Genomic DNA, 24,134 nt, shown 5'->3' with positions numbered 1-24,134 from the left:
CCATGGAGAATCAGTGACGTTTGACCGATATGTGTCCATATAATGAAATTATTAAAAACATACATGAGAATTATATTACACTAACCATTTATTTCTGGATAGAGAAGAAGGGAGTGAGACATGGGAGAATCCATAGAGATTTTAAAGTTTTGTTTAGTTTTCTTTGGCTACGCTGCATGGCTTGCAGGATCTTAAACAAAAATCTCTTTAAGTCTGGAGAAGGCAATGGCACTCCACTCCAGTACTCCTGCCTGGAAAATCCCATGGACGGAGGAGCCTGGTAGGCTGCAGTCCATGGGGTCGCTGAGGGTCAGACACGACTGAGCGACTTCACTTTTACTTTTCACTTTCATGCATTGGAGAAGGAAAGGCAACCCACTCCAGTGTTCTTGCCTGGGGAATCCCAGGGATGGGGGAGCCTGGTGGGCTGCCGTCTATGGGGTCGCACAGAGTTGGACACGACTGAAGTGACTTAGCAGTGTAGCAGCAGCAAAAAGTTAAATTAGTCGAAGGTGGCTGATGGTATGACCTGGGTTTTCTTTGTACTTGTCTGTGTGTTTGAAATATCTAATGACACTGTGTTATGCGTTTGCATTTTATAATGTAATCTGTATCAGGCACAGCGTTTAACACAGTGCATCCGATATAGCTGGTGGCGAGGAGAGGGGTCTGAGGGGTTCCCCTGCAGGAATTTCAGAGTTTTGCTGACTTTCCTCCTAGAAAATGCTGGAAGAGCAGCTCATCACACACGCCTCTGGTGAAGCCTGGCGGACCTTCATCTACGGCTTCTATTTCTACAAGATTGTGATGGACAGAGATCCTGAGCGAGGTGAGGCTGACTATTGCCTACGAAGCAGGTATTTCCTGGCAATGCGCCCCCTCCAACTATAGGGCTTCTTAGGCTCCTTGTGTGATGCTGTCCCCTTGGTTGATGGACATGTCAACCTCGCTGAGCATCTGTACTTACTTGAGCAACACCGGAGGATAAAATAGTTTTTTAATTGAAATAGAGGTCATGTAACATGAAACTAACCATTTTATTTATTTTTGCCTTTTTTTTTTGGTCATGCCACGTGGCTTGTGGTGTCTTGGTTCCCCGATCAAGGGTTAAACCTAGGACCACCACTGTGAAAGTGCCTAACCACTGGACCACTGGGAAGTTCCCCCAAACTAAGCATTTTAAAGGGGACAGTTCAGTGGCACATAGGGCTCACAGTGTCGAGTAGCCACTACCTCTGTCTACTTCCATGACCTTTTCATCACCCTGAAGGGAAACCCCATTCTCACGGGTGCTCCCTCCCAAACTTTGCCTCACCCAGGCCCTGGCCACCAGTCAGCTGTCTGTCTCTAAAGGCTGGCCTGTTCTGGACATTTCTACCCAAGTGGCCTCACGGCCTCCGCGGCCTTTCATGGCTGGCTTCTTAGCGCCGTGTTTTCAGATTCACTGCGTCAGGCGTGAATCGGTGAGAACACAGGCACCCGTGCTGAGGGCCCCCCCACCGCCCTCCGCAGTGGCTGTGCAGCAGCCCACCACCTGGCACACGACGGCAGTGGACGACTTCGCCAGCTTCCAGCGCAAGTGGTTCGAGGTGGCCTTCGTGGCGGAGGAGCTCCTGCACTCAGAGATCCCCGCCTTCCTGCTGCCCTGGCTGCCCAGCCGGCCAGCCTCCTACGCCAGCAGGCACAGCTCCTTCAGCCGCAGCTTCGGGGGCCGCAGCCAGGCTGCCGCGCTCTTGGGTAGGTGCTTGGGCCGGTGGGGCCCGGGGAGTGCTGGCGCGTAGCCAGCCAGAAGGGCGATGCCGTGGGAACCAGGGTTAGGGCCGCCGTGGCTGTCATGCTGCGACTGTCAATGCTGTGGGTTCCTGTGCAGCTTCCACCGGCTGAGTGGAGCACGCGCATCACTGTCCCAGCCAACCAGCGGGGCTCCGCAGTTGTCAGATCAGGGCCCGGCGCTAGTCCTGCATGGACCAGACAGACAGTGTGGTCACTTTTCCCAGGGGGTGGGGGTCAGGACACAGCGGGTGTGAGCGACTATTCTTTGCTGGTTTAACCCCTGCCAGAGGCTGTCCCCACACCAGAGCATCTCAGGACCTCAGAAGAGGAAGGGGTCTCAGGGGTGGTCCATTCCAGGCACTCACTCTGAGCATGGACCTCCCGTCTGTCCTCCCCACTAAATGTGCTTACCTTGGGGCATGCACCCCAGGACCCTTCCCTAAGGTGGGGTGAATACATGCTTATTCAATGGTGGTGACCTGATTATGAGAACCAGACTGATGAGTTGAGATATGAGTTCTAGGCAAAGTGTCATGAGATTCCCCTCACAGGCAGGTTGGAGCAACCCCGAAAACCCCCCAGGAGGAGGGGAACAAACATAACACAGGCCAGACTCCAGTGAAATTCCTCTTTCTACCTGGTCAGCCTGGAAGTGCCCGGCTAACTCGAGTTCTTGCCTGGCTGGTGGAATGGAAACCTTGCTGGTTTCCAGATTGTCGGAGTCACTCAGAGCCAGCATGGCCAGTGCCCTGTGTGAGAGGTAGGGGCAGGGCACCACCCATCACCAAGGCCCCCCCAGGGCATGGGCGCCGGGCCCCGTGTGTTGCGCTTACTCCTTTGTTAGGGTTTCTGCTTCTGGGAGAAGTGTTATCATTTTGGTTCTTGACAGTTTCTTCAGGAACACCCTGGGCGTCAGGGGTTCGATAATTCTGGAACCAGGCGGAATCTTTCATGTGTGCATGTTTTTTGGGAAAACACTCTTACTATTTCAGGAGCTCGCATGATTGTTAGAGTGGGCTGCTGCCCATGGAGAAATGCCACTGGATTCGAGGGGGAGAGAGGAAACGGGGCTGATCTCAGTTTATAGAAGCCCCGGGTCCGGCCTCACCCAGAAAGACAGCGCGGAGCCCTGGCTTTTGTTTACTTCTGAGCCAGCTTCAGGCCTTTGGTCAGGAGCTCTATGTCTGACCCGTCTCTAAAACACCCATCTTGGTTGAGAAGGATTTGTGAGCAGGAGCCCAGATCAGATGAGCTACTTTGGTGCTGACCTGGCATCAGTGGGCAGCACCCAGTCACTGGGACAGGGCATTGCATATATATGCTCATTCATGTCTGACTCTTTGCAACACCATGGACTGTGACCCACTAGGCTCCTCTGTCCGTGGGGATTCTCCAGTCAAGAATATTGAAGTGGGTTGCCATTTTCTTCTCCAGAGGGGTCTCCCCAACGCAGGGATCGAACCTGTGTCTCCAGCATTGAGGAGGGTTCTTTACCACTAGGGCCACTTGGGAAGCCTGGGATAGAGCATTAGATTTCAGTAAGAGTTTCCATTTCTTGAGAAAAGATTATAGAACTATTGCCTTCCTGGGTTGAAACCAAAAAGCAACACCCCCTCCTCACTCTGGTCTAGGCTGCTTGGTCTCTGGAATCGGAAGCTCTGGGGCTCAGCCTGGCTGAGGTTCTGACTCTGATCTTGGCCAGGGCAGTTCCCCTCCATGGGCTGCTGTTTCCTCATCTGTAGATCTGGGGCTGGATTAGATTAGAGGAGGCAAGCTATGAACAAACAGGCCTATTTGTTCATTTGTTTGTTTTAGAATAACTTTGGTTTTAGAGCACTTTTAGGTTCACAGCAAAATTGAGCAGAAAGTACAGAGCTTCTGTATACTCCCTGCCCGCCCCTGCCTCCCCTGCCATCAACATATCCCACTGAAGTGGGATGTTTGTTACAGTCAATGACCCTACACCAGCACATCATTATCAACCAGGTCCATGGTTTCCCTTCAAGTCTGCTCTGGGTGTTCTGCCTTTTATGGGTTTAGACAAATGTGTAACAACATGTACTCACCATTATGGGGCTTCCCGGGTCGCGCTAGTGGTGAAGAACCCTGCTTCCAATGCAGGAGACATAGGAGATGCGGGTTCTGTCCTCGAGTCAGGAAGAGCCCCTGGAGGAGGGCAGGGCAACTCAGTGTTCGTGCCTGGAGGATCCCATGGACAGAGGAACCTAGCGGGCTATAGTCCACGGTCCAAAGGGTCGCAAAGAGTTGGACGTGACCAAAGCAACTTAGCACAGCGCAGCAGCACTCACCATTATAGTATCACACAGAGTAGTCTCACTGCCCTAAAAATCTACCTGTTTTTGTAAATAAAGTTTTATTGGAACACAGTGTGCTCATTCATTTAGGTAATGTCTGGCTGCTTTTGCACTCTTAACAGCAGCATTGAGTAGTGAGAACAGAGACTTTATAGCTGCACAACCTAAAATACTTGCTACCTGGACCTTCATAGCAAACATTTTCCGAGCCCTGGACTAGACGATCTCCAGAAAGCGTCTCGACCCTGCGGTTTCAGGTCGATGTGCTCGGCTGTTTGCTGCTCCTCACCCTCTGCCTTCCTTTCCCTCCCCGGGCCTCCCCCGCCTGCACGCGGACATAGCCGCCACTGTCCCGGAGCAGAGGACCGTGACCCTGGACGTGGACGTGAACAACCGCACAGACCGGCTGGAGTGGTGCAGCTGTTACTACCATGGCAACTTCTCTCTGAACGCGGCCTTCGAGATCAAGCTGCACTGGATGGCTGTGACCGCCGCCGTGCTCTTTGAGATGGTGAGCCCCCTGTGTGTGGTTGGGCCTGTGTAGGGACTCTCATCCCTTAAACAACTGTTTTCAGTTCAGGCTCCTGTTACCTTCACCTGGACCGTTGCAATAGCCTCTCTCAAAAAATTAAACACTGTGAAAAACTCAAACAGTCGGAAAAGGTGTAGATCAGGGGGTGTCTGAGCCCTGGGGCTCCTGACATGTAGGACGGGTTGTTCTGTCAGGAGTAGGGGGCCTGGCCTGTGCGCTGTAGGATGTAGAGACCAACAGCATCCTTGGTCTCTGCCCACAGTGCCTCCCCTTCCTGTGTCAACCAAAAATGTCTCCAGATTTTGCTAGTGTCCCTGGGGAGGGGGGCATTGCCCCAGTTGAGAATCCCTGGTGTAGAGCAAAAAGTAACGCTCTCTCCCACCCTCCCCTGTTCTTTGGAACTTCCATCTGCTGCCCTGACACTTTACTGGTACCGTGGAGACATTCTGTGCAGGTAGAGGCCCTGTCACTTTTTTTTTTTAACAGATAATTTTCTGAGAATTTCCTGTCACCTATGTATCTTCTGTATAAATAAGTCGGCCTCTTTTTTTTTTAATTGGCTTTGCCTCATTTTGGGGGGAAGGTTTTTTAAAATAACGTTGTTTCTTAAAACAACGTTAACATATGTGGGATTTCCCTGGCAAGTCCAGTGGTTAAGACTCGGTACTTCCACTGCAGGGGGGCTCGGGTTTGATCCCTGGTCTGGAAAGCTAAGATTCTGCCATGCTGCTTGGTATAGGAAAAAAAAAAAGTTGTGCATAACAGGAAACTCTGTGTTTCTGTGCTTCCCACCAGGTCCAAGGTTGGCATCGCAAGGCCACCTCCTGTGGCTTTTTGTTGGTGCCGGTTTTGGAGGGGCCCTTTGCTCTGCCCAGTTACCTGTACGGCGACCCGCTCCGAGCCCAGCTGTTCATCCCACTCAACGTCAGCTGCCTGCTCAAGGAGGGCAGCGAGCACCTGTTTGACAGTAAGAGACACCCGCCTCCCGAGGGCTGTCACCTGCACAGAGCCCGCCCCCTGCCCCACCCGCCAGGGTTGCCTCCCGAGGCGCCAGGAGGGAGCTCAGCTTTTCGTGGGTGGTGAAAAGAAGGGGCTTCTGGCGAGGGACCAGCATTTAATCCTGGTTTCTTCACTTAGTGGCTGGCCAGCCCTGGACAAGTCACCTAATGTCTCTGAGCCTCAGATGGCCTTGTTTCTCAAATGACTCTGGCCAGAGCTGCCTTGCCAGCTCAGGGAGACCCTCGTGCGGCCGGGGTAGCATGGTGGGTAGGAGGGGCACTGCTGTTTGGGCTCTCCCGTGCCCTCCTCTCTCCACTCCAGCCTGACTGGCGTGGGTGGCAGGAAGCTGAGCTGCACGGGAGGCTTGCACCTGCTGTTCCACGCTGCAGGGCTGGAGAGGGGAGGCTCCGAAAGCAGAGCGGGACATGGTGCGCTGTGTGCACGGCTGAGGCGCCTCAGTACCCGGAGGGCTCCAGTCCCACAGCACAGGAAGGCAGAGCAGGAGGACGAGGGGCCCCTGGTCCCAGCCCTCCCCCAGAACGGAGCCCACGGGGCCAGCCTCACCCGCCTGACTCCAGGGGCAGGTGTGCACAGATCGAGGGGTGAGCTGCGTTCACACGGCACGGACTTTTCACCACCAAGCACACTGCAGTGAGCATATTCTTAGTTCCTGCAAAGCGTCCCATAAGCTCACAGGTGACCTTTTTATAAGGAAAAGCTGGAGTCACTGCTGGTGATCCAAGCCCTTTAGCTTCCTAGGTGTAGAAATGATCATTGTGGAAGAAGAAACCTTTGAGGCAAAGGAGGTGCTTTTCCCTGAGTTCTCGTGAGTCTGTGGCGTACTTGGTGGCAGAGAACCGTTCTCCCCCACCCTCATGCCGGGGTGCAAAGAACTTTTGTTCTGAAGGTACATCTGTATGTTTTTTACATCTTGGAAGACACTTTTGTACAGACAGCATTTTAAGCAGTAGTTGGGGATCCAGGCGAGCTGCATGACCCCTGGAGGCCATAGATCCCGTGATCCTTAGAGTTTATGACTTCCCCCCACCCCCCACGCTCTTGTTTCCTCCTGTGGTATGGCTGCAGAGGGACCGTCTTCTGCACTCCTGAAATGCCAGATGATTATATCCGTGTCTGATGACTTTAAGCCAGGCACTGCCTCCTACTGCTGTTGTTAATGTGTTGCGGAGAAGGCGAGATCTTCACCCGCACCATCCAAAGACTCTTCTGGGGTCTCCCACCTTTGCTGTAACTGGGCAGGAGTGCTCACAGGGCTGGCCCCGGATGAGCTGATGGTTCTCCCTGCCAGTTGTAACCCAGTCTGCAAGACCAGCATCCTCTGTTGGTTGCCATGGTTACAACGGAAAGAAAGGCATCCTAGTTGAAAGGAATAAGGACTTGAATCTGAAAATCGATTTTCTTGCTTCTGTGCCATCTCTGCTCCTGTCCTCTCCCCTTCTGATAAGGAATTCAACATCTTAAAAACATGACAAGAACGTGCTGTGTCTTGTTTTTACCATTAAAAGCCAAGGTCTTTTTTTTTCTTTCTTTGGTTACCCAGAATCCTCACATCTATCATACATATAAAATTCCAAAGAAGGAAAGAGCAGTCAAGCCCCTGCAGGCGCCCCTGGCCTCTGGGACACCGTCTTGAGTGGTTGCTGCTCTTGCGCTCAGCATGCGACCTTAAGAGCAGCCCCAGCCCATGGCCTCGGCCGTGTGACAACTGCCTCAGCCCTGCCACCTCCTTGCCCTGCTCCTCTCACGCCAGCCAGGCTGCAGCATGAAGTCGGCGGTGGGGGCGGGCACCCGTTTACCCCACGCCACTCCCCTCCCTGGCTGATCACTTTTCCAAAAACCATTTTTATATTGATTTGCTTCAGTTTCCCCACCCCTAAACTGGAAGATTGGTAAATCGTTTTTCTCTCCTTGGAAGCAAATAGCATGCACTTAAAGCTTGTCCTTTGCTTGGATTTAATATCCTGCTCCTTTATGCTTTTGGCATAGACTTCATTAGAATGAGTCTCATAGCAAGTTCTGGCAGCTCACGCGGGTCACTGAGGACTTGTGTTCCTCCCCTCTCTAGACCTTGATGGAGCTTGGGGGCTGTCATTCTCTTTAGGACGTCCCTCCTTGGGGTGGAGGCCAGTCCTTCTGAAAGCTGGTGGTGTGGAAAAGCAGAGCTCGGGCTCAAGGTGGGAGAATTGCCAAGAGTAGTAAGGGATCACGGAGGCTGGACCCAGGGATGATTGCAAACCTTGGAATAGCAACTCAGTGTTTATTCTTTTTTTCCTTTCAGGCTTTGAACCAGAAACATACTGGGACCGAATGCACCTTTTCCAGGAAGCCATTGCACACAGGTTTGTTCCTAGCAAGAAGGAAGCATGGGGAGGCCTCGGTGTTTGTCTCAAACAATGAAGCTAGTCCATTCCCTTTCCTGGGAGACAGAGCCAGTCCACCAAGGACAGATTTACTGCGTATCTCCGACGGGTCCCTCTGCTGCGGTTCCAGAGATGAGCACTTCCTGTCCAGTTCCTGGAGCTGAGGGGTTTTTTAGGCCTGATTCCCTCTCATTCGTGTTGGTGGGAGAGCAGAGAGCTGTCTGCTCAGCCTCCACCCAGAGCCAAACTTGCCAGGAGATGAAAACCTGTAGAATTTTTCAGGAGCCCTTTGACCCATGTTGAGAAGACAATGAACACTTAAAAAGCAATAGATACATTCAGTGGCTACTTACTGATATCTACTATGTGTACCAAGGAAGGCCTGTCCTAGGCTCAGGCCAGTCCAGCTCTGTCTCCAGAATGTCACTAGCTCAGTGTCTGGTGGCTGCCTTGTGTTAACCATAGAAAATCAAAGCCTCCTGTGCTGCTTTTAGGGTCATATCACCTTATTTAGGTGCCTTCAGCTGTCCCAGCCCCACCGTGCACACACACACCCCTACCATGCACACAGACACCCACCGTGCACACACCACTGTGCATACCCACACCCACCATGCACACGCACACACTGTACACACACACTCACACCCTGTACACATACGCACACCATGCACACAGACCTCACTGTGCACACCCCTTCCACTATGCATACACACCCCCACATACCATGAACACACATCCCCACTGTGCACACACATCCCCACTGTGCACACACATCCCCACTGTGCACACACATACCTACTGTACATGCACATACCTACTGTGCATGCACACACTCTCACTGTACATGTGCACACATGCACACAGATACCCACACACCATGTGTACACATCCCACCGTGCACACACATCCCACTGTGCACACACACACCGTGCACACACACACACCATGCACACAGACACCATGCTTACTCCCACCATGCACACACACACCCACCGTGTACACACACACACACACCTACTGTACACACACCCCATCATGCACAAACACACCCCCACTGTACACACACTCCACAACCACAAGATGAAGTCCAGACTGTTCAGCCTCTTCCACCCAAACTGGCCCAGGCCTGCCTTAGATCTTCCTCTGCCCTTGTCTTTGATGCCTGGTAAAGGATGTGAAATAAGTGCCAAGGACCTGACTTCCTCCCCTCAGGAGGAGGGTGTACGATTCGGGGCAGTCGAGTGAAGAGGTCAGTGGGAAAGGACTTTGATGCAAGGAGCATACAGGCCTGGTTCACCTCTGCCCCGCCCACCCCTCCACCAAGCATCCGGCCGAGGAGTCATGAGCTACTCTGCCTTCGTGTTCTCCTGGGTTGTTGGCGGGGTTCCCTGACATTCCTGTCACCCAGTGAGCCTCCAGGAGATGGTGGTTACTGTTAGGAAGACCCCCGCCGAGTTTGTCAGCAGGTCGTGCTGATCCATGCTGAGCAGATAGCCTTGATGGGAAAGTTGAGAGGAGGAAGCGCAAACTCCGGCGCTGTGCCCACAGGTGCTAGAACCGGCTCATGGTGATGAGCTCACGGTGCAAGCAGCCGAGGGTTTAATCTACACATCTGACTTCACATGTCCTTCAGCAAAGAGTTATCAGGTGCCTGTGTGAAACCGGGAGCTTCTGCCGAGGATGCAACACAGCACCTCCCCAGAGCTCAGTCCAGAGAGGAGACAGGACTGTGCCTGCTTTAGTGCTGCCTCCTCACAGCTCTTGTTACATAAACCCCTCAACTCAGGGCAGGGGCCGCACTCGCCAGCACGTCCTCCACAGCACTTAGCAGGCAGAGCTGTGATGAATGCGCTTCGTGGAAATAGAACAACCAGGCACAGAACCTGCCATGGTTGGAAAACAGCCCCTCCTGCCTGTTTCCAGAACAGAGTGAGGCAGGGCCCCATGTGTTTCTCGCCTTAAGGAAAATGGCTCCAGTTGCGGCATTTCTCAGCGTGAAGCCTTTATTGAGAAACACTGCACTTAGAGCAGGAGCCCAGACAGGAAGGGGAGTGAGGCCGGGCAACTCAGTGGAGTGAAGACAAGGGCCTGCCCCGGGGAGCTGAGGGTCTCGGGGGTGGGGTGGTGGAGGGGAGAGGGAGGCAGGGCCAGTGTGATGGAGGGGGGTGGCTGGGGGGATGAAGGCTGGAGGAAGGAGGGCCAGGCAGGTGAGGGGCTCTCAGCTCCTCTGAGGGGAAAAGGTGGGCGCGGCGGAGGGTGGGAAGCGGTGAGGATGGAGAGGAGCAGCAGGGACGTTCCAATGGGAGACTTTCCAGGTCCCCTGTCCCAGGCCGGGCCACCTGAGGGTCGTGTCAGCCACACTCAGCCCAGGAGGTCCTCAGCAGCGTGTCTCCCTGACCTTCCTTTAGGTTTGGGTTTGTTCAAGATAAGTATTCTGCGTCCGCTTTCAACTTCCCAGCCGAGAACAAGCCGCAGTACATCCATGTCACAGGTGAGGCGCCCCGGGCGCGGCGTGTAGGGTGGGGTAGGATGGTGTGTACGGGCTGGCCCGGGGTCCCCTGCCTGCCTCCGTCCTGGCGGCACCGCCACCCGGCCCTGTCCCCGCAGGGACAGTGTTCCTGCAGCTGCCCTACTCCAAGCGCAAGTTCTCGGGGCAGCCGCGGCGGCGCCGCAACTCCACCAGCTCTGCCAGCCAGACCCTGTTCTGCGAGGAGCGCGTGGGCTACAACTGGGCCTACAACACCATGCTCACCAAGACCTGGCGCTCCAGCGCCACCGGCGACGAGAGGTTCGCTGACCGGCTGCTGAAGGACTTCACAGACTTCTGTGGCAACCGCGACAGCCGGCTGGTGGCCTTCTGGGCCAGCTGCCTGGAGAAGATGCACGCCAGCGCCCCGTGACAGGCCGGGGGCTGGGGCTGGCGTCCCCCTGCCCGTGAGACTCGTAGGCGGGACAGTTGGGCAGGCTCGGGGGGGTGGGGGCTGTGGGGGTGCCTGTCCCCCACCAGCGTCCATCCTCTTCCCGGAGGGAAGCTGCAGGAGCCGCTGTGCCCCGGGAGCGGGCTTGAGGGCGGCCCCGTGAATATCCGCAGTCTGTCAGAGCGGGATCTGCCACTTCCCGCCCAGGAGGAGTGCTCACAGGATGTATAATTTTGTGAAATAATGTACCATAAGCTCATACCGCTGTATATACCTGTACAGAGCAGAAGCAGGAATAAAATGCCCCGGGCAGCATCTCAGTCCCCAGCCTGGTCCCCGGCGGCAGCTACCCCGTCCTGGGCCGGGTGGTCATGCTCCGTCGCTGGGGCCCTGGAGGCTGATGACATGGCCGCGGACGCTGGGGAGGACTCCAGAATCCACCTGGGGCGTGTGGCTATGAGTTCGCTGAAAGTCATCTCTGAGCTGAGAAGGGAAAGAAGGGCCTCCTGGCTCCTGCCCATTGGGAACAGGGTGGTGGTCCGAGGCTGGGAGTTCTGGAGACGTTTCCCAGCTCTGTGATTGCACCGGGGGCAGGGGGTGCACACAGGCCCCCTATACACCTGGGCAGCCCCCGTCAGCCTCCCGGATGTAGAAATGAGCCTGGGATGAAGAACCACATGGGGGTGGGATGTGGAAAATGTGGCGGGGAAAGAAATGCATCCCGTTACTGAAGCATCAAGAATTCAGGCAGTGGGGCTTCAGAGCAGAAGGGGCCGCCTTAGTCCCAGCCGTGGTTCCTCAAGGCTCCTGTGCCCAGGAGTGCCTTAAATTGCAGGCTCCACAGCCTCCCTTGGAGATTCTGATTTGGGGGCTCTGGACTCTGCACTGTAAGTGATGCTCAAGTGACCCAGCTCTCGATGGTCCATTTGAGAAGCCCTGCCCCCAGACCCCTCCTGTGGGCTTCTTCCCACTTACCTCACCTGCAGCCCCAACCCACCTGGAAATCTGGTTCTCAGACCAAAGCAGAGCAAAGGTCACACCCCAGAAGGCAGAGGACTCGGGAGCAGGGTGAATGACAAGTGACGGCTCCATGGCAGTAGGGGCAGATGGAGAGCCACAAGGACTGCCCAGGGTATGGGACCCCAAAGGCACAGGACCCCCCCCCAAAGGCTGGGCCAACACTGCCAAGTTCTACATCAGAGAGGCACAGAAGCCCGTCTCCGTTCGTAGGAAAGTGAAGTGAAAGTCTGTCAGTCATGTCTGACTCCTCTGACCCCCCACGGACTGTAGCCCACCAGGCTCTTCTGTCCACGGAATTCTCCAGGCAAAAGAATACTGGAGTGGGTTGCCATTCCCTTCTCTGCCAGATCTTTCCGACCCAGGGATGGAACCCAGGTCTCCTGCATTACAGGCAGATTCTTTACTGTCTGAGCCGCCAGGGAAGCCTGTTTGTTGGAAGAGACCCATTAAAACAAGATGGAAGGTTCGGGTTCTACAAGAAACAAGCACACGATACACATCTGAGACACCGAGGCGCTGCTCACGTGCAAGGAGTCGGGGAGAAGACAGCAGAGACCGGTTAAAGGCCTCTTCGGTTACCTGGAAGACCTGAGATGTGTGAAATGATAGTGGCACCATTTCTTGTGCGTTCCTGTGTTCTGGACAGTGTAGCACACTTGCCACGCCTCTCCATCTTGTAATCTTATCAACCGCTGTCATGACCAGATGAGGGTGGGAGCCCCGAGGCCACACACCCAGGCCGTACAGCCGACCGTGGCTGGAATCAGGTCTGTGGGACCCCGGAGCCCAGCCAGGCCCTGTCCACTGCCCTGCGCCCCTCCCCTCCCCGGGGAGCTAGGACAGGCAGGCGTCAGCCACCGTTCCATCCTGGGGGCCCTCTGTGCCAGCTGACTTTTCCGCCGAGGTGCAATGTGGCTCTGGTGGGAAGTGGGCAGGGCCTTTCCTCTCCCCCAGGCTCCCCGGCTCTGGCCTGAAGCCCCTGACGTCAGCCTGCAAGCGCTCTAGGCAGCCCCTGCCTTCAGGCTGGCCCCAGGCCTGGCCTGGAATGTGCAGGCGCGGAGAACTCAGTGCCCCCAGCCCGTACATTTGACCTCTGCCCACTTCTATGGCTGCGGCAAGAGCCACCTGTTTCTCCGTGGATCCTCACACCCGTGTTCCGAGAAGGCGCCCCCTTCCCCATGGGGGTGGGAGTAGAAGGGGAGCTGCAGCGCCGTTCTCGGAGGCCCCTGGCGCTCTGAGCACTTCCTTCCTCTGCTTCGAGTCTGGGTGAAACCTGGGGGCCTGTGGGACTCCAGACCTTCCCTTCTCAGCCGGCAGGAAGCCAAGCGCTGAGAAGGCTGGTGCCCCCTTCCCGGTCCTTCAGCAGCCTTGGTGGGAATGGAGTCTCACGTCCCAGGTTGCTTATCCAGGTGGGGGGATGGGAATGGAGCCTGGATAAGCAACCTGGGGCTTGGTTTTCAGGGTGGCTCTTGTGTTTCCCTTTCGTGGTACCCGTGGCTTGCCTCTCCAGCTGTGTATACACTCTTCGAGAACAGCAGATCTCCCTCACCGTGTACCCTCACTGCAGGTGCCCACCCCACACGGGTGCTCATTTAGAATGGGTTGAATTCATTCGTTCAGCCAACATTTATGCAAAGCTGGACCAAGGCGGCCCTGCGCTCTTGGTGGAGGGCAGCAGATGAGTAAAGCACGACAGAAATAGAAGAGGGGGCATAATTCTGTACAGGGCAGCTGGGCGAGGGCTGTTGTGCCCATCCAGAAGTTCTGACTTGAATGTGCCCAGAGGTTACCACCAGCCAGTTGGGAAGGGAAGGAAAGAAGGCAGAAGAAAGGTAACCTTGACCCCTCCAAGCCGGTGTGTGTCCACTGTCCGGGTGCTGGGGCCTGAGGACAGCACCCCTGCCCCCACCCCCGCTCCTCAGGGAACTGGAGGGACTCAGCCTGGGTTACTGAGCGCGCGCGCACACAGGAAGGACTGGACTCAGGATTCGCCACCCCAGGGTGGAGACGTGGGAGACAGCGGCCCACAGAGGCTTCCAGGGTGGGGCGGCCGCGTCCTGGAAGCAGGGAGGACAGGGCTGCCAGCCTGGACTCCCACACACGGGTGTGGGCTGGGTTCCGGGCTCCCCAGGGCCTGGCCACCGCACTGGCCGCCGTTGGCGGTTGGTGCTGGGAGGATGAGAACGCTCCAGGGTGGTCTAACACAAAGGATGTGTCTTGCCTCAAAGCAGAAGTGAAATGGGACACACTTCCCCTTGCGAGACAAGAAGCAAGTCGGCCCACTCCTCACCACCGCCTCCTGCAGGAGCGGGCGCCTGGCTGCACCGCCCGGGTCTGAGACTGGGGGACGACAGAGAGGAGCCGGCCTGGTGTGGGGACCCACACAGGGAGCTGGGGTCCACCTCCCACTGTGCTCGCTGCCTCGGGCAGCATCCCTGTGACTGGAAGATGCTATTTCTACCCAGTTTTATGATTTAGGCTCTAAGGGGGTTGGTCTCTGGGCAGAGCCACAGCCAGCCCATCACTACAGGAGGGAGGTGTGTGTGGTTTGTTCACTCATTCACTGTTAACACCTTCAGCTTCCACTTTCCCATCCATCACTACATTAAGACCCATCTATGTGCCAGGCTTTGAGTGGATACAGGAGGGAGAGGGGCACGATCAAAGGCCACACAAATAAATATGGTGACGGTGTGAAATAAAAATAGGTGGGAAAAATGCTCCAAAGGCCATGCAGACGCCACTGTGCGGGATCTGACAGATACCTGACCGAGAATGGGGCTCATGGAGGCTCCTCCATGGAACCCTGGTGGATGGCAGGGCTTGCAAAGGGCAGAGACAGTAAACAGGGGAGCTCCTGGCTGGAGGAGACTTGAGACCCTGTGACAGAAAGAAGCATCAGGGGTAGTGGGGGACGATGTCGTCGCAGAGGCTGGATCACAAAGGACCTTACAGGCTTCACAAAGGTTCTACCTGTTTGGTGCATCCTCCAGGGGTGTGTTGAAGGCTGGGGGACCTTGGGCAAGTCTTTCTCCTCCCCCTGCCTCAGTTTCCTCATCTTTTCAGTAGGAACACGTTCACTGTCCTTGCAGGGGTTTGACAAGCCCTTACATAGAGCACTGGCGCGGCGTCTGGCATGGGGGAGGTGCCCCCTAAGTGGAGTCATTAGTCTAATTGTGACTGAGCCGGGCCAGGAATCCAGCCTCCAGTGGCTGCAGTTTCTGCCTCCCCCACCCGCCCTCCCCCCGGGGTGCTTCCAGGAGACACCGAGCCAGGAGCCGTCATCAGGCTGAACACACTGGCCCGAGCTCCAGCTTGCTCTCTGCTAAAGTGTTTCCCTGCTGTCACATCACTGCGCTTTGCCAGTCACGCTAATGATGCCTGGAAAGTGGCGCTAGTCCATAGCCACAGCCAGACCAGGAGCCCATGTCCCCTCCCTCCTTCTAGTCCCCGTGGCGCCCCAGGCAGGATCCAGCAGATGACTGACCAGCTGGTCTCTGCAGACGCCTGATTCCTGCCGTGGCAGCCACGTGCCTGCAGGTGAGCGGCAGGGGTGACGCAGAGCCCGCAGCCCCGGCCCTGAATGCAGCAGGACCACATTATCCTGCAAGGGTAGAGGCACCTGGAACCCCTCTCTTCTGATTCAGGGAAGGAATCTCCCTAGACGGGGAAAGGAGATGGCCCGGAGGCACGCATGCCTGGAGCAACGTGGGTGCTCTACTCGCTACCTGGCTCCTTTCTAGCAACAACCCCTCATGCTGGGGACCACTGGCCAGTTTTATAGATGAGGACCCTCTGGGGATCGGGGTTACCCAGCTGACAAGTGGGAGAGTCTGGATTCTAATCCAGGTCACCACGATCTTGCTTTGGCACCCGCCCCTTGGCTGGTGGCCCTTTGGGCTGGATTTTGCTATATTTTTGTATTTCATCTGACGTAAGCTGGACTGTAGGAGGCCTGGAAGCGAGGTGGGCAAGGTTGAGCTTCGGTTTCTTCATCCGGCAAGGGGCCACAGGCTGGAGGCACCTCAGTGCTGAGTGGGGGTGGGGCTGGGGCCCCCTTTCTGGTTTCAGAGAGGAAGCTGAGGTCTGGAGGTGAAGGGCAGCTTGCCCAAGGTTACAAGGGTAGTTGGTGCAGACCTGGGTCGGGTGGGCTTTCCTTGTGTCTCCTTTGTGACCTCCCTTGTTGGCCTCTGGGCTGCTGTCCAAGCTTTTCCTGTTGGAGAATCCCAGCCCAGGCACCCTCGACCTCCTTTCTGCGTCTCATTCCCCCGGTGACCCGGTCCTGTAATTCTGACCACCATCAGCATGCCTGTGAGTCTCCACTTGAGACCTCTAGCCTTGACTCCGAACTCCAGCCTGTCTGTCCAGCTGCCTTCTTGGCCCGAGAGCATAACGAGCTGGATGTGTCCATAACACAGCTCTTTGGAATTCCCTGCTGGTCCAGGTTAGGACTCTGCGTTTGCACTGCCAAGGGCCTGGGTTCTGTCCCTGGTCAGGGATACCCCACAAACCATGTGGTGTGACCCCAAAAAGAAGCAACCAAAAAAACAAAACACAGGTCTTGATTTAGCTGCATCCTCCCTGCACCACCTAAACCTGCTCCTCCCACAGCCGTGCCAGTTTTAGTCACTGTACCATCATCTGCAGCCCATCCTGAAGGAAAGCAACCCTGAATGTTCACTGGAAGGACTGGTGCTGAAGCTGAAGCTCCAACACTTGGGCCACCTGATGGGAAGAGCTGACTCATTGGAAAAGACCCTGAAGCTGGCAAAGATTGAGGGCAGGAGGAGAAGGGGATGACAGAGGATGAGATAGTTAGATAGCATCACTGACTCAATGGACATGAATTTGAGCAAACTCAAGGAGATAGTGGAGGACCGAGGAGGGTGGCGTGCTGCAGTCCATGGGGTCGCAAAGAGTTGTACACAACTTAGCAACTGAATGACAATAACAACCATCATCTGCCCAGTTTTCAGGCTGAAAGCCTTGGAGATATCTTTTAGTTCCTTCTCTCCACCCCCACATCTAATCCATTAGCAAAAATGTACTGTGACCCTTCTTCCCATCTCCACCTTTATCTGAAGCAGCAGCCCCTGGGTGGTCCTCCTGCATCCCATCAACGGGATGGAATCCCAACTCCTTGCCATGACCCACACGGTGATATGGGGCCTGGACTTCTGAACGCTTCTTTCACCTGCTCTTCCTCATTCTGAAAGATGCAGTGACTCCTCTTTCTGCTGCATGGATGCCCCAAGGTTTCCCCTGCCTCAGGGCCTTTGCATGACTCTCCCCTCCTGCCTCAGGGCCTTTGCACGACTCTCCCCTCTTCTTGGAATCCTCCTCCCAGGATCGTGGCTCCGTTGCCTCCTCATTGTTGGTGTCAGCTGTTGCCCTCCCTGACTCCCGTGTCTAGAGACACACCCTCGCCCTGCCCTCCACTGCCCGTCATGCCTCCATCATCTCCCTCGCAACCTCTGACGTCACCGGAATCCCCCACATCACTGGCCCCTTCGCGCGCTGTCTCCTCTCCTCAGCGGGATGTAAGTTCGGGGACTGTTTTCCATTCCTGCCTCAGTACTTACAGTAACAAGGTGCCTGGCATGCAGTAGGTGCTCAGTGAGTGCCCGATCACAGAACCCAACACAAGGGCCTGAGTTTCACGTCAGGTTCATCCTGAGTTGCTGTCCCCAGACTCTCCTGCAAGACGGCACTCCCCTGTCCTTTGATTTCTTTACTGCAGTCATTTCTTAAGGTGCTCAGAGGTCGCTCAGTTACCTGCCTGCTCTACCCTCTACAAGCTTTGTGACCTTGGACAAGTTACTTAACTCTCTGGGCCTCGGTTTTGCGGACTGTAAAGTGAGAGTAGTAACAGTGCCCACCTCATAGGTGAATGTGTGTGTGTGTGTGCGCACGCGCTCAGTTGTGTCCGACTCTTTGCAACCCCATGGACTGTACTGCCAGGCTCCTCTGTGATGGAATTTTCCAGGCAAGAATATTAGAGTAGGGTGCCATTTCCTTCTCCACTGTTACCTCTACTGCGATTTTCACCACCATTGGCACTAGTTTGATTCTTGAAAGACACAACTCTTGTTTCCTCTCTGCCTCCAGGTAATAACTGGAGTTATCTGGCCAATTTGCCTGCATGGCACCCTCCGGGGGCTTCATATTCCACTTGGGGAGAGACCAAACCCCTGGGAGCAGCCTGGCAGGCCCACCTCCCTCTGCAGCCTCACCTTGCACAACTTTCCCTCTTGTTCAACCCTCTGTAATCACACCAACCTCATGTTAATTCTTCTTCTTTTTTTAAGTATTTATTTTTTGGTTGCCTGGGACTTAACTGCAGCATGTGGGATATATCATGGTGGCACGCAGACTCTCTAGTTGTGTTGCACTGGCTTAGTTGCTCTGTGGCATGCGAGATCTTAGTTCCCCGACCAGGGACTGAACCTGAGTTGCAAGGTGGATTCTTAGCCACTGGGCCACCAGGAAGTCCCCTCATGTCAGTTCTTTGTTCAACTGCTGCTTGTCCCACGCCAGGCACTCTGCCTGGAATGACCTTTCTCTCCTCTTGCCCCTGCTTGGGGCCTCCTCACTTGGTCATGGCCCTTCAGCCTCCCGAGACCCCTGACAGGGGGTCCCTCCTGCACCCCTCCACCCTGGCACGGGGAGACTTCTCTGCCACCCTTGTCACAGCCATGAGCAGGCACGCACGCCTGCCCTGGGTGGATGTGCACCTTTCCTACGAGACCCTAAGTTCCACGAGAGCAGAGATGCAGTCATCCTCTGTCACCTTTGTACTCACGGTGTTTGCACACGGTAAATATTAAGTGAAGGAGTGGGGAGACAGCCTTTGGATTGCACACACAACTGCCCCGAGAGAAAAATCTGCTGCCTTTGCAGAACCAACCGGTCTCTCTCACCAGCCTCCTGCCACAGAGCAGGAACAGCCCTCCCGACTTCCAGGAGGGTCCACTTGCTCACAGCGTGGCCAGGGGCAGCCCCTGCTTGCAGGCTGCCTTCTTCCACACGGTGCCCACAAGGTCACAGGCATCAGGAGAGCCTTTGCTCAGCGAGGCCAAGATAGAAACGGGACATGAAGCAGCGACTCTATGGGGAAGTCTGTCTGGCTCCCTGAGCTTGGCCGGCTCACGGCCAGATATCCAACTCTTCCTTCCCTCTCGAAACAGGGTGACTCTGGGGTCCCGATATCCTTGTTTTTCTGGCTGATGGTGTTTCCTTCGATTGCTTGGTCCTTGCAGGCTCCAGCTCTGGGCTGGTCCCCCCCACCCCAAGTCTGAGCCAGAATGTGCCAAAATGAGAAAAATCGGGACACTACAGGGAGTTCTTGTAAAGCTAAATTAATTCTCAGATTGTCTGCCCTCCTTTTTTTGTGTGTCAAGATGCCCTTTCTTTTATGAAACAAGGGTGATGGAGGTTGAGATAGGTTTTCTTTCCATCTTTTTTTTTTTCCTCTTAATGTCACCACTTGTCAAATTACCTACTTAATTTTCTTTTGAAATTTCCTGGTCCGTGGACAGCAGCTGAGTAGGGGTGAACGCTCTCTCCACTCTGCAGCCCCTCCATGGAGAGGATGAAACGCAGGGGAGACCCAGGAGCCGGCTGTGAATTATTGACGGGCTGCCGTGTGGAAGAGGAGACACGTTTGTTCTGGTTGCATCCTGGGGTCACTGGGGAGCAGTTTCAGATGGGCATGTCCCAGGCTTAGAATAGTTTCTGACAGGCAATTATTCAACCATAGAGCGGGTCACCCCATCACAGTTGTCCAGGCACAGCTGGGGCGGCTCCATTAGGGGCTGGGAGAGAAAATATTCAGACCAGGGCCGGGGTAGGGGGACCAATTAAGAATCTTTGTCTTAGATTCGACCTGCTTCCAGCACTAGTTGCACCATTTACTACCTGTGAGACCTTGGGCAAGTCTGATTCCTATTTAAAATGGGGTAATCATTGTCACCCTCAGGGTCCCATGAGGTTTCAAAAAAGGAGTGAGACCTTCCAGGAGGGTGAATCCTGCCCCCAGGGAGCTTATTTAGACTCTGGTAGAGAGCAGAAGACTCAAAGAGAAAGGATCGTGTGTAGCAGTTTACCAACAAAGCCCTGCAAGAGTGGCCCAGACTTCTGAGCCGGGGGCATTTCTGAGGACGGGTGTTCAGGGGAGGAGGTAACACTTAAACTGAACCTGGAGACACTTCCCAGGCTGGACAAGTAGAGAGGAAAGGGTAGGCAGCTTCCCGGGAGGAGAGCATACAGCGGTCTATTAAGTCTGTTGTTACTTGCTCAGTCATGTTTCTTTACCACCCCAAAGACTATAGCCCACCAGGCTCCTCTGTGCATGGAATTCTCCAGGCAAGAATACTGGAGTGGATAGCCATTCCTTTCTCCAGGGGATCTTCCTGACTCAAGGATGGAACCTGGGTTCTCCTGCATTGCAGTCAGATTCTTTATCGTCCGACAACCAGAGAAGCCCAAGAATGGGTCTGCTACTGCTATTGCTAAGTCGCTTTAGTCATGTCCGACTCTGTGCGACCCCATAGACAGCAGCCCACCAGGCTCCCTCGTCCCTGGGGTTCTCCAGGCAAGAACACTGGAGTGGGTTGCCATTTCCTTCTCCAATGCATGAAAGTGAAAAGTGAAAGTGAAGTCACTCAGTCGTGTCCGACTCTTAGCGACCCCATGGACTGCAGCCCACCAGGCTCCTCCATCCATGGGATTTTCCAGGCAAGAGTACTGGAGTGGGGTGCCATCGCCTTCTCCGAAGTATGGGTCTAGTAAGCAGCTATTATTACCTAAGCTTCCAGGGCAGAGCACTCTCTCTTTCCCTGGGCTGTCACAGCTCTGTGGTCACATTCCTGGCACATGAGAGATGCTTGGTGCATGTTGAATGAATGGGAACGGCTCAGAATAGAGGGAGATATGACTAGATCTAAGTGACCCGGGGAAAGTGAGAGCATTCTTCCATCCAGTCATACACCTGTCCATCATCCAACAATACCCACATCCATTCTTCCATCCGTATGTTTCAGGCAGAGAGCAAGAAAAAGCCACTCAAATCTTACATCAAGTGGGACAGGGCTTACAGATATGAATCAAATAATGACATGAATAAATATAAACCTGCAACTGTGAAGTGCCACGGTCAGAGGGCTTCGTGGTGCCAGGAAAGTCCAAACCAGAGCGATTCAACCTATTCAGCGAGGTCAGAAAGTCTCCCCAAGCAAGTGAGAACTCATGGGTGAGCTGGAGTAACTAGAAGGATTGGAAGTGTGTTGGGGGATGTTCCAGGCAGAGAGGGCAGAGCACACTCCAGGGCAAGAGGAAGTTGCAGGTGGGGTGTCAGCCTGTTGATGCAGGGCCTCCTGGGCCTGTTTAGGATTTCAATTTTCATCCATAAAGGTTCTAAGGAAGCATCAGGTGACATGATCAGATTTAAATTTTGTAAAGGCTGTCTGGCTGTGGTTATAGAAAATGGAAGTAGGGGTGGGACAGGCAGGTGTAACAGCAGGAGACCTGTGAGAAGCCAGGAAACCCATGATGGAACCCCGGGCTGGGAAGGGGTGGGGAGCGGACGAGTGGGCGAGGAGGCCTTTAGGAGATAAAGGGATGTGACTGGGCGATGTCTTTGGTGGGAAGAATGAGGGCGAGGGAGCTGCCTAGGATGATACCTAGGTTTCTGGATGGAGCTGTTGCCAGGCAACAGAGTGAAAGCCAGAAGAGCGCGGGGGAAGGGGTGGGACACACTTTCCCTTGCTGTTGTTATTATGTCTGTGTTTGCAAAATAAGGATGTCGGGAGTGTGGGCGTGCACCCCTCCCCGAACGCACGCACGCTTGCTCAGGGGTGGGAAGGCTGGTTTGAGGAGACTGCACGTGGCAGGCTGCAGAGCTGGGCTGGGAAGCTAGCTAGCCTTCCAGGCTTGGCTCCACATCAGGGCAGCTGTGTGACCTGAGGGGGCAGCTTCACCTCTGTGAGCTTCGGCTCTGCAATGGACAGGCTCAGCATTCGGTGCAAACTCTTAGTTGAGGCATGTGGCATTTTAAGGGCATAAAGCAACCTGAGTCTTACTTGTGTCCACGGGCATTATTTACAGGGCTCCCCCTTGGAAAGTTATTCCTTGTAGATCCCCTTTATCTAGAGCCTGAAGGTTAAAACAGCACCAAGGGGACTTTCCTCGTGGTCAATGGCTAGGACTATGTGCTCCCAATGCAGGGGGACCCAGGTTCGATCCCTGCCCAGGGAACAAGATCCCACGTGCCTCAACTAAGAGTTTGCACCGAAGGCTGATCCTGCGTACTGAGCCCACATGCTGCACCTAGGATCCAGCGCAGCCAAATACATAAATATTCACAAAACAAAAACAAAAAAATCAGTATCGAGTCCAGCATGTGAGCTCAGAGGACTCGCAGAGCCTGCTTGCCCCATCCTCTGATTTTACAGAGGGGCAGCACTTGTGTCTAACTGATCCTTTTCTCTCTCCTCCTGCCCGACCCCACATGTAGCAGAACAGGGGGAACAGTTTTCATAGAACCACAAAGCTACAAGGCAGAAAAACGCCCTTTGAGGTTAGCCCCACTGTCCTCTTCTTACTTTGGGGGTGGGGAGTCTTCTGCAGCCTACCACTGCTTCTTAGGACAGATGGGGCTAGGCAGAGCTGTGGGGATAAGGTAAGATCACAGACACAGGTAATGCTGAGCATCTGGGGGGAGAGTGATGAAGGGGACATCTGAAGCTATGTCCTGCTAAGCTGGGGTCCTTTCTGACTCATTGAAGATGTCTTCTTGTCATGCACCCCTGCCGTGACTCCTGGGTGTCCTCCACAGGCTGCAGGATGCTCTCTGCAAAAAAGGAATTCAGAAAACCCAGCCTAGCCCCCGCCCCCCACCTCCGCATACAAGATATGGAGACAAAAACCCGGTTGGAACCTCACGGCTGAGGTTTCCATGGTGGCTCCACGCTGCCGCCCTTCCCATTGGCTGGGTGTCCTGCTCTGGCTTTAGCAACAGAGGCTCAGATACACGTCTCCTTCCTGATTGGCCAGGCTGGTGCTGCAGCGCCATGGCAACAGGGGCAGAGGGACCAGTCTTTGCAGAACAACTTGAGTCACTCTCTACCTGGGGTGGGGCTGAGATCCAGAGGGCTGTTTGCAGGGGATGCAAACTGGAACAGGTAGCCCCACCTCAGCTCAAAGTCAGGTGGGTCAGTTCTTGGTTGCCCAGGGCGTTGGGAGGCTGCTGAGCTTCCTCTCTTCTCATCTATCCTGTATCTTGCAGCACGTTCCCAATCCTTCTCTTGCCCCAGGGCTACCGTCTCCACAGAAGGAAAAATCAAACCTGTAGCAGTGCCAGCGGTTAATTCATTTGCCCAAAGTCACACAAGTTACAAGTTAGGACCTGAACCCTCATTATATTGCCTGACTTAAATAAAGGCTTTAGAGGGTCTTTGGTGGAAAATCTAGGGGTCCCTTTTTTTTTTTTTTAAATAGACTTTGTTTTAAGGTCACAAAGCATATTCATGCCAGGGCTGGCCCTCCAACCCAGGCCTCTTGAATCCTTGTCAGGGGTCTACCCCCAAACCATTGGCTTATCCATACCAGGGGCCCCCAGGAGGGTTGAAGGGATGCTCCGAGGGGTTCTCTCATCTGTTTAGAGAACAGTTGCTGAATAGAATCAATGTCTCTAACATGGACCAAGGGTTCCACATCAAAACTCCAGTCCCTGCCAGGCAATTCTTAAATGCGGCTCCAGTTCCCAGGAAAGGTCCTTGTTTCACTGCAAACCTTGCTGTCCACCCTGCTACATGGACTCAAGAAGATACACTCACAAACATTACAGTCAGTTTAATGTTGCTCTGCACTTGAATCTGAGCTGAGGGCCTGCCTGACTCCTCATTGCAGCCTTGGGTCTTCACTGTCCACTGTTTGCAGATGCAGAGGCTGGCTCCGAGGAAGGTCGGCCTGCACGCCAAGGTCACGCAGGTGGCAGTGCTGCCACACTTCCGACAGGAGGCCACCTGACTCGAAAGCAGGCTGACTTCAACATGTGACGGGCTCTCTGCCCCCACAGGAGGCAGAACGGCAGCTCCATGAGGCATCGGAGAGCAGATGCTGCTGCTCTGGCGTGTGCATTTCCCACAGTGGAGGCAGTGGCTGGACCTTTTCGGTGCTGGAGAAGGCAGGCTCA

At 54.8% G+C, this 24,134-nt stretch overlaps 1 protein-coding gene across 4 annotated transcripts in view; it reads left to right on the top strand.

The window, feature by feature from the left end:
• The window catches only part of DEPDC5 (DEP domain containing 5, GATOR1 subcomplex subunit), a 72,760-nt gene extending 61,524 nt beyond the window's left edge, over nt 1-11,236 (top strand). For all 4 annotated transcript variants that reach the window (XM_044929886.1, XM_044929884.1, XM_044929885.1 and 1 more), the window contains 7 exons: nt 721-829; nt 1,513-1,737; nt 4,430-4,599; nt 5,416-5,587; nt 7,919-7,979; nt 10,412-10,494; nt 10,611-11,236. In XM_044929886.1, coding sequence (XP_044785821.1) covers nt 721-829; nt 1,513-1,737; nt 4,430-4,599; nt 5,416-5,587; nt 7,919-7,979; nt 10,412-10,494; nt 10,611-10,903 — 1,113 coding nt within the window. In that variant the 3' untranslated portion in view covers nt 10,904-11,236. The remainder of the gene's footprint in view (nt 1-720; nt 830-1,512; nt 1,738-4,429; nt 4,600-5,415; nt 5,588-7,918; nt 7,980-10,411; nt 10,495-10,610) is intronic.
• Nucleotides 11,237-24,134: the final 12,898 nt, after the last annotated feature.

The sequence above is a fragment of the Bubalus bubalis genome, chromosome 17 (assembly GCF_019923935.1).
Source record: "Bubalus bubalis isolate 160015118507 breed Murrah chromosome 17, NDDB_SH_1, whole genome shotgun sequence".
Classification (NCBI taxonomy): domain Eukaryota; kingdom Metazoa; phylum Chordata; class Mammalia; order Artiodactyla; family Bovidae; genus Bubalus; species Bubalus bubalis.
This window is presented reverse-complemented; position numbering and strand designations above follow the sequence as displayed.